At 42.6% G+C, this 9,817-nt stretch overlaps 1 protein-coding gene across 3 annotated transcripts in view; it reads right to left on the bottom strand.

Moving 5' to 3' along the window:
* Window positions 1–3,281: 3,281 nt before the first annotated feature.
* LGR5 (leucine rich repeat containing G protein-coupled receptor 5) overlaps window positions 3,282–9,817 on the bottom strand; it is a 153,435-nt gene continuing 146,899 nt past the window's right edge. For all 3 annotated transcript variants that reach the window (XM_037132167.2, XM_037132168.2, XM_037132170.2), the window contains 3 exons: window positions 8,519–8,664; window positions 6,898–6,981; window positions 3,282–5,895 (listed from right to left, as the gene is read on the bottom strand). In XM_037132167.2, the coding sequence (XP_036988062.2) occupies window positions 4,808–5,895; window positions 6,898–6,981; window positions 8,519–8,664 (1,318 nt within the window). In that variant the 3' untranslated portion in view covers window positions 3,282–4,807. The remainder of the gene's footprint in view (window positions 5,896–6,897; window positions 6,982–8,518; window positions 8,665–9,817) is intronic.

The raw sequence follows: 9,817 nt of genomic DNA, 5'->3' as shown, positions 1-9,817 counted from the left end.
ACCATCTGGTAGCTGGTTCCCTCCAAAGTTTCCCTTGGGATAGCTGGTGCTTTTGCGGAACTCGAACCCCATGGGGGGAAAATCATTTTGGACAGTGCAGGTAGGCATTTTAGTTGGAGAGAACTTGTTTGTGAGCGACAGTAACCTCAATAAGAATTCCTTTACCCTAGCTGCAGTGAAAAAAAAAAGGGGTTGGCTGGTTGAGAGCATGCAGTAAGCAACATTATGGACATCTCTGAGACAAAAAGCACAACCAGGTCACTGGGGAATGGAAATTTCCAGAAATCCATCTTCCATCAGACTGCTTGCCACCTCATCTCGCTGCTTGTTATGTCGTTTGTTTTTCTCTGCAGAGTGGCTATTTCTGCTTCCCCAAATTTAAATGTACACATAATTTTGGCTTCTCAGGGTGTCAGTGCTAGCCAAAATTCTGTTTGATCTTTCAGTTCAAGCCTCCCTCCCATTATCATATGACTTAGCCTGTCTTAGTGTCCTAATTCCAAATCCTTTGGAAAGAGGACCTGATTGACCTGGCTTGAGCCAAGAAGAATTTAACAGGGGTTGTGGGCGGGAAGCAGTTGCAAATATGGAGCGTGCCTGGGCTGGACAAGTACCGTATTTTTAGGGCTGTCAGATACAGCGGACCATAAGACACAACCTAGGTTTTAGAGGAGGAAAATAGGAAAAACATTTCTGAAGCAAAAACTGTAAAATATTTAATAACCTGTGACCCCGCTCCACCACCGCTCCCCACCCCCAACAGTGAGCCAGGTAAGCTACATTCGGACTATAAGACTCACCTCTATTTCCCTCCCATATTTTTTGGGAAAAGTGTGTCTCGTAGTCCAAAACATGAGGTACCTCCGATTTGTTTCCCTTAGTAAGGAAAATCAAAATAATTTGTGTATACAGAACAGGCCAATCAAAGTCCCTAGACTCCTAAAAGTCATGGGATCCTTGCCCATGGTCGCATGCAGAGGTAGGTGACCCTGGCTAGTTGTTTAAGCATAGATGGTCAGGGTTTTGACCATGTGACCCTGATTGCCGTTTCTCACCACCATTAGAAATTGAATCAGAAGAGGTCATGTGACCAAGAGATAGCCCATCCGTTGTCCGGGCAGTGACCTGAGTTGGTCTAGCCCCCAAAGCTCTGCCACACAGGGACAACGATCAGTCGAATCCTTTTCATTCTAGAGTTGGAGTAGAAGCTATAGAAAAAGACAATAGTAATAAGTGAGGGTCCTAAAGTGAAATCTTGGGGAGGTGGGGTCCCTTTGAGGGGAAAACAGGCTGAAGTCATGAGTAATAATAGTAAGTTATAAATTTAAAAAAACTATGAGTTAGAGCAAAGTTACAGAACAGAGATGGTAGCAATAGAAGTGGTTGAAGCAAAGACAAAAACCAAAAAATTGGGTCACTTTAGTGGCAAGAGATCCATAAATTGAATGGGTATCAAGAACGCTCTGTTCCTGGAGCAGGGCTGCAGGCTCCCAGTTCTCCAACACCATGCTGAGAGCTTGAGCGAGGTCAGTTCCACTGTCCCTGTGTTCCCCTGAGATTCTTGTTTTTCTTATTGCCACCCGTGTCCTTCTAATTATTTTTCTTGCTCTTTCATTACTTATGATCAAGGAAGCCTAACCAACCACAGATACTGAATATGTCACCTCTGTATTCGAATATATACGGCCTAGGATTGAAAATAGTGGGAAGGAAGAAGAGAGACAAAAAGTGAGTAAAAGACAGATGTATAAGGACTTGAAACTGCTGAACAGAAAAGTTGACAAATGGAGTGTCAGCTTGGCTACCTATCCATGCGTTTTTTGGCTGGTATATTCTGTGACTTTGTGCTGTGACTCTTTGGCTTCCTTGGCCTTTACCTGCCCCTTTCACTACCTGAAGAGAGATAGCAGAAAGAACAGACTTTAAACCTGCTATTGAGACAGGCTAGCAAGCCAGGACACGTGGAATAGGGAAGCTGAGACAGGTAAAAGGTCAAGCAGCTTACAGCCATCTAGTGAATCGAAAAATCCTACCTTCTCTAACCAAGGACACTTACTAGTCGATGGCTTATGGATATGGCTGGGTACTCCGTTGGTTACAGTGTCATCCTGATATGTCAAGGTTGTGGGTTTGATGCCAGGTCAGGGCAGATACAAGAATCAGCCAATGAATGTATGAATAGGTAAAACAACAAATCAATGTTTCTCTGCCCCCCACCTTTCTCTAAAATCAATCAATAAAAAAAATTTTAAGGGTAAATGGATTATATTTCTCCCAAACTCGAGGGTAAATAGCTTACATCCCCCTACTCTGGGAGGTAGACAGCAGAAATCTTATTAGTGCCATTTGTGCCAACCACATCCAAGGACAGATGAAGTCAGGGGAATAAATCTCATTTTGGTGCAGCAGCATAAAGCTGATGACTATTTTCTTGAGATCCTCCCCTAAGACCTCCCCTACACACTCGCCCTTTAAAACCCTGGAGATGAAGGCCCCTGTATGCGCCTTCCCTCTCGGGAGCGTGCCTGCACCTCTGCTTGCCACCTGCTTCCCCCAGGTGCATCACCTCTGCCTTTCTCCTGAGCTCCAGGGGCTCGTCTTTTGCTTCAGTACCATGTTTCCTGAGCCTATGCAGCCCACCTGGCTGATTTCTACTACCTCTGTAACTTTCTAAATAAGCTTTCTCTTCAATTTGAGTTCTTGGCTTTGAGTTCTTTTTTTTGTGGAATTCAAGAACCAAGGACCAGTTTCAAAGCCAACATGGCAGGTAACACTATAACCTTGGAGAGTTGCTATTGTTTCATCAGTAGCTTTAGGGAAGCATCAGAGGCGATCAAGAGCTGAAGTCTCTACGAAGGGGATTTAAGGCCCAGGTCTTCATCCTTCATCATCACTGAAGGGACTAACTGAACGCCTGGCACTCATGACGCACAGCTACATGCCCTGAGTTTCGGGATGTTCATTTGAGATTTTCCTGCCTTCCCCAATTTGTCATGACTAAATGACTTGTCAATCACAGTTAAAACAGTCTAGGATATGGTAAAGATATTTTGTTTTGTTCTTGTGAAAGATCTACTTCTTGAGGTAAGTCCAAAATATCTAACACATTAAAGTGCAAATACTTAGATAGAAAATATACTTACACATCAAAAAGCAAGAACATTTAGGAGACTGTATATTTGCCTTTGGGCTTAATAAAATATTTTAAAATATTTTGTTTTATAATCACACATTTAATACAAATTTCTTTATTTTGTATCCAATAGAAAAGCATGTTTGGAATCTATTTACAACACTATACATTTGCATATATTATATACAGTTAATGAATTTAATGAAAGTGGGCAGGGAAACACAATATATATGGAAGAATATGCCTGTACATGGTTTATTATCATGGTCCTTTGTGTTACTGAATCTTTACTGTAGTAATAAATACAGTTCTATATTTACACATCTTATAAAACATCTCATAAATGTATTCTTTCAATTCCAAGTTAAAACATCTGATCAAAATAAACATGCTTATATAAAAATAGATCTACCTAACAGTATTTTGGTTTGGGTGTATTGAAGCTAATATAGTATAATAAAGTTATGAATTAATCCTTTGACCTTTAGTGTTTAATAATTTTGCCTCTTAAAATACCTAACACATGTATTAAATATGAAATAAGCAGAGAAGTCACGTTCCTGATGTCAAATGGGCTGACCAAAGACCGCACAGCTAAAACCAACCTAAATAAACGGGGTAATGTGTTACCATATTGCTGCTGCGTCCACAGTGGTTTCAGACATCATTGCTGGAGCTGCTAGAGATATGTGTGTGAGAAGTTATGTCGGTGGATTTAATTTATGTCATGTCTGCACTTGATCATTACCTTAGATGTATATCTCAGCTTGAGTCAACTGAGAAAACCTCCTGCAAAAAAATGTGCACTCACCCAGGAGAAAGGAAAAAAAAAATCCCAGGTTGCTTACCATCTTTAGTAAGTGTGTCCATTGCTGGCAATGGAATTTTCTTCTGAGTTTTGGGCATCAGGGAGTTAAAAATGAGTTCGACAAGCAAACTTCACCTGGAGAGGGCTGCCTTCATGGCAATTTAAGAATTTAAGTTCATTTTCCTTTCAGAATATTTGTAAGCAGTTTTATTTAACTGAAGATGGAACCATCTAGTGCAGATAAATTAAACCAGGCATTTCTAAAAATGAAGTGAATACGAGTCAATTAATAATGCCTTCTATTAGCCATTCCCTGGGGAGACTGGTGACTTGGGATGATCCTTTCTGAGCAAAGGCCAAGGAGAACTGAAACATCTCCATGTGGTCAGGAAAGTGAAATCCTACCGGTCACAACCTCACTCGGTACTGCAGGCCTTTTACGACCCTCATTGTCCCAATACCTCCAACCACCTTTGAAAGGGTTCAGGGGTTTAAAACCTCTTTTGTGAGCAAGGACCCACCTCTCCCCGCTCCACCCCCCACCATTAGATTGGTGAGTTTTAAAAGAATTGAACTGAAATCACAGAGAACCTTTTTTGAACATTTCAATCTGCTTTAAAAAAAAAATTCTGGGCTTACCTAAATAGTGCGTCTGATCTCTCTCTCTTTCTGAACAAACTTTACAAGCAGCATTTAGACTTGTTTTTCACTCTCCAGCCTCAATAAGTTTTCAGCTTTCTAACACTAAGAGATTTAAAACAAAATCAAGTGTCAACTCCGTTCTTTTTAGTTACTGCTCTGATCTACTACTCAATCTCACATTTGGGGGTTTTCCATTTTTGAGAACTTTTTCACACACACATTAATTAGAGACATGGGACAAATGCCACGGATGAAAGATGACAGCTTTCGGTCACTGGGTAAGCGGATGGTGAGCTGGAACTGGAAGGCAGGTCGTAGGCTATGCTGGCACTGGTGAATGTCACCAAGGCTTGGGTTGAGTCACAGGACTGCTTCTCCACATCATCCGAGTTGATAGACATCAGGCTTGGGTGTGTGGATCTCGTCCAGAAGTGGGCTTGCTTCCCCAGACTCCCCAAGTCCTCCTTAAAATGGGGGTTGAAGAGGATGTAGAGAAGGGGATTGAGACAGGCAGGAAGGGGGCCAATCACCAGGAGGATAAACTTAATGACTTCAGGACTGATGAAGGTGAGGTTCAGTAAAGAAGAGAAGGACAAGAAAGCCACGGGGCAGTAAAGGATGCAGTTGGTGAACAGCAGGAGTGCAATGTGCTTCACCATAGCACAGTCCCAAATATTCTCCAGGTCCCCCCTTTCCAGGCTGCAGTAGAGCTTGGTGTAGGCGATGGTCATCACGAGGAAGCAAAGGGAGTTGAGCAGGACGAGAGCGACCATGTAGCCGGTGGTGCTGGGCTCCCCCAAGGGCAGCGGCAGGCAGAGCGGGGAGGCGCTGTACTCACTGCCGCCCAGCAGGGGCACCGTGGCGACGGTCAGGGCCAGCGCGGCGCAGAGCACAATGACCGCTTTCAGACTGGAAAAGGGAGTTTTCGTTTCAAATTTCGCAGAGTATTTCACCGAGAACCCACGCTCCAGCGCTGCCAGAGTCAGCAGGAAAACAGATGATTCTGAAGCGAAAATGGACAAAAACCCGACGACTTGGCAACCTACCCCTTGCTCCCACCACGCACCGTGCCGTGCAAAGCTGCCAAAAGTGACCGCGTCCACGCCAGCCAGCACCGCACTGGAGACCCCCATGAGCATGTTCGCCGCTGCTATTAACCCGATGAGCAGTTTGATGGAGGAAATGTACAGAGGGGCTCGGAACACTGTCCAAGTCACCAAGGCGTTACAAGTAAGGGCCAAAACTGCAATGGTCCACACTCCAATCCTGATCAGCCAGCTACCGAACAGGTATTCGCAGAGTTTGAAGGGCCCTAGAAGTCCAAGGAAGAAAAAGACTGGGTATCACATTATGGCTTACGACTTTTGCCAAATTACCTCTGTTTCTCTTATTGGGACACCAAGCGATAGCGGCAGGTAATAGCCACAGAGACACCCAGTCTCCTCGGGGCACACTCCACTTTCCTCGGCCACCGTCATTACTGCCTTGGGTGGCAATGATGAGGTGAGCACACCCAGGCGCTCATGTTTTCAGGCTATGCACAGAGACATGCAGCTGGGGAACTTAAATCACTCAGTTAAGGGCCCCTAAACACAGCAAAGCTGGAGCCAGGTAAAAACCCAGGTCTCCTGGGCTTTGCAGTATTTCTTTTTTCTCTTTCGGAGTGCTTCAAGAAGATTCTGTAAGCAGGGAAGGCGAATCCGAGGCAAATACTCCATAATGTTGGAAGAAGATATATGGATAGTATGAAGGCATGTTTCTTGAAAATCTTGCCTTAGGTTTGGAATGGCACTTGATGTTTGAGAGCAAGGGACATGCTAACTGTTGAAATTAAAATATTAACCTTCCCAGCTGTCTTTTTTTTTTTCCCAACTGGCCCTTCCTGTTTCTGGAAATGGGACAATTTATGAAATCTGTATATACAGATATTTTTTACTTATACGTAGAAACTATTTTTTGCTTTAACCAAATAGCTATTTAGGGAAGAAATCACTTTCAAAAATCAGTGATTACAGGAAGCAAGACTGTTGCTTAGTAGTTCAGGCCAAATTGCTAATATCATTTAAAAAATTACACATGCTTCCAGCCATAGTTTCCATTAGCCTGAATCAAAGTCTCCCACAAAAGTTTTATTTACGAATGGAGACCAACTCCAGGGAATGAATATGTGTATTGTAAAGGTCCCAATGGGGCAGGACATTGAGTAGCCACAAAGGGAGCACAGACTGTGCTGTGAGGTGCAGCCACATGTCACCGATGGCCTGAGAGTCGGTGGCGGGGATTGCTGTTGAGGCCGTTCCGGTGTCTTTCTCACCTGGGGAAGGGGAGCATTGCACTGAGTGAAGGGCTTTCAGGTCTTCCTCAAAGTCAAGCAGGAGATCTTCAAGATCACGCTCATCTGCAGGAATGAGAGGTCCTGGAATGGTTAGTTCTGTCTCTCTTTTCAGGGGGACCAGGTATCAAGAAGGAGGGTCCTGGATTGCTCTTAGGCATGAAAGGTTACAAAGGGAACTGAAAGTCAGACATCCAGCTCTTCCCTGGGCTCTGGCTTCCTTGCAAGTCCGCTATATGGTTGCTTTTGGATGCTTCACTCAGGCTACCCCGCAAAGCTGGGCGTAAGGGAAAATAACCTTGGACTCCAGGTCCTAACATCTAAGTTCTCATTCTGTTCTAGTTCCTTGGAGCTCATGATGGCACCACGTGGCACTGACCTAAATTAGAAAAAGGCTGTGAACCTCTCCAGTGCAAGAAGCTTTTTACCCTATTTGCCAACGCTTGGAGAGCTGCAGTGAAGTGTTCTGGGCTGCGTTCGCTGATGTTGCCTGGTTTAGGTACGCGTGAAACAGGAGTTTTGTGATCTAACACACTTTTCAAAGGTGCGGATTAAATCGTGGGGTTTGGGCATGAGTACTTTTTAAAAGCTTCCATTGGATTCCAATAGGTGGCCCAAGGCTGAGCATCCCTGTTGTTGAAAATAAACTCCACCAAGAATGTTGTGTCGCTTGTTCATTGTATACCTCTAGGGCTTAGAACACTGCCTGGCACATAGTAGGCACTCTGATTGTTTTACTTTATTTTTTTTTAAGAGCAAAAAGTTAAAGCAGCAAGAAGTGCAAGACACATGCTGTGGCCTAAAACAAAAAAAGCCAAGGGCCGAAATATCAGCTTCTTAAACTGATGTGTGTAGGAAGAAATGTGAAGGTTACATGCAGAGAGACTGAGTCATACTTGCTTGGGAATCAACGGATCATTAAGGCCCAAAGGAATAAAAGCCAGTCTGCGCAAACATGCAGAGTTGGCAGGGAAAGGCAAATTGAGGCTGCCCAGAGGGCCTCCTCATGACCACAGGTGTGGTTTGAGGTACATTGGTGTCTGTTTAAGTAAGGTGTTACTTCAAGGAAAGCCAAGTGCTTCACAGACATTATCTCATTTCACCTTCCTGGCAGATCCCCCTGTGGGGGGTAGGAGGGAGAAATGTTTTGGAATTAGTTAGATAAGAAGTTGGATTCTTAAGCCCTTCTGCGGAAATATGGAGGCATCTAAAATGCCGATGTCCTGAACATAAGAATGGAAATGAATTCTCTCTTCTGAAGAAAAGAGCCCAGAAGCATGTTTGAAGAAAGTGTCCACAGAGAGAAGGCCCTTTTAAAAGTTTATGGAAATATTGACATCATTATTAATAATCACCCCATATTTATACAATATGTGCTAAGGGAGATCTAATAAATATAAGAAAGTTTTAGAATGAATGCACAAGGAGCTTTCTCTCTCCCTGGGAGTCTTGAAAAGGTGGCATGGATTCCAGCATGGATTCACAGCATGGATTCGCAGCATGGACTGATTCCCAGGGAGGTGTCTGGAGTTCAGATGATCTGTTTGATGACTTTTCAAGGCCCTTCCTGACACAATTTCATTGCCAGGGCAGTTGATCTTACCTTGAACTTGAAACATTCCAGCATCTTTCTTATGAAGATCATCTGTAGTGCTGTTGTCTCCTTTATTCCACTGATTAGAAATTTTATAGACATTCTCACACATTCCAAATGCACAGCACTGGTAAGCATAAGGCATTTCTATAACCCTTTAAATGAACAAAACCAAAGAAAAAAGAACATACACTTAAGAAGTAAATTGTTAAATATGATGTTCATCTTCTTTCACTCATTAATTCTACTTTTGGATTTCAGCTTCAGTAAATAAAATATTAACTATGTGCATAAAGATGTTTTATTATAATGCTATTTATAACAATGGAATTATTAAAATTATTGCTCTGAAATGTTAATAATTGCTGAGGTTGAGTGATAGGTATATTTTTCTCTACTTTTATGTTTGAAAATTTCCATAATAAAACAGTTACAAAATGACTACTAGGAAAATCGTAGCATCATTAAAAAGTGCTTATGGTATAACAAAATGTTAAGTGGTGAAAACATAAAAGTTCATATATGTACTATGATTCTAACAATTAAAAATACATTAGAGCCCTGGTTGGTGTGGCTCTGGGGATTAAGTGCCAGCCTGTGAACCAAGGGGTCACTGGTTCAATTCCCAGTCACAGCACATGCCTGAGTTGAGGGCCACTTCCCTAGTTAGAGGTTGTGTGAGAGGCAGCTGTTTTCTTTCAAAAAACACTGGAGTACATCAATGTTTTTTTTCTTCTCTTGCACCCTCCCTTCCCATCTCTCTAAAAATAAATAAATAAAACCTTAAAAAATACATTGCAAACAAAGTCTGGAAGGAAATAGCATAAAAAGTTGTTTAAGGGTATTTTCAGATCCCCCCCCCTTCTACTTTCCAAATTCTCTTTTGGGGTTATGGTTTTGAAAGTACATAAAGAATACTTTGATTAAGAATACATGTATATATAATCTTTCATGAGATGTCTATCGATAATAACCATAACAGATTTTAAAGAGCATTACTTCCTCAAGCAAATATTAATTTAGTACATTTTATTAGAGTATATACACAAGCTAGATGAATTTAAGAATGTAAACAGGAGTACAATAATGCTATTATGTTATTTAATTACATGTCTTAGTTTCTGTCCCCTGGATCCGTGGTCTTTAAACTCTCTCCGTGAACTCCATGATTCCGGGAGGCATCTCCGAGAGCCGGCAGTGTGGGCAGGAAGAACCTCTCTCCCACTTCGGAACTCACCCGAACGATGCTTCGGGCAGAAGACTCGAGGGCATGAAATGCAATTCAAAAGGGTCCCATGACCTCATAAA

This window comes from Artibeus jamaicensis, unplaced genomic scaffold (assembly GCF_021234435.1).
Source record: "Artibeus jamaicensis isolate MK-2021 breed Jamaican fruit bat unplaced genomic scaffold, CSHL_Jam_final contig_233, whole genome shotgun sequence".
Classification (NCBI taxonomy): domain Eukaryota; kingdom Metazoa; phylum Chordata; class Mammalia; order Chiroptera; family Phyllostomidae; genus Artibeus; species Artibeus jamaicensis.
The sequence above is the reverse complement of the archived record's forward strand: the minus strand, read 5'-3'. Positions and strand labels throughout refer to the sequence as shown.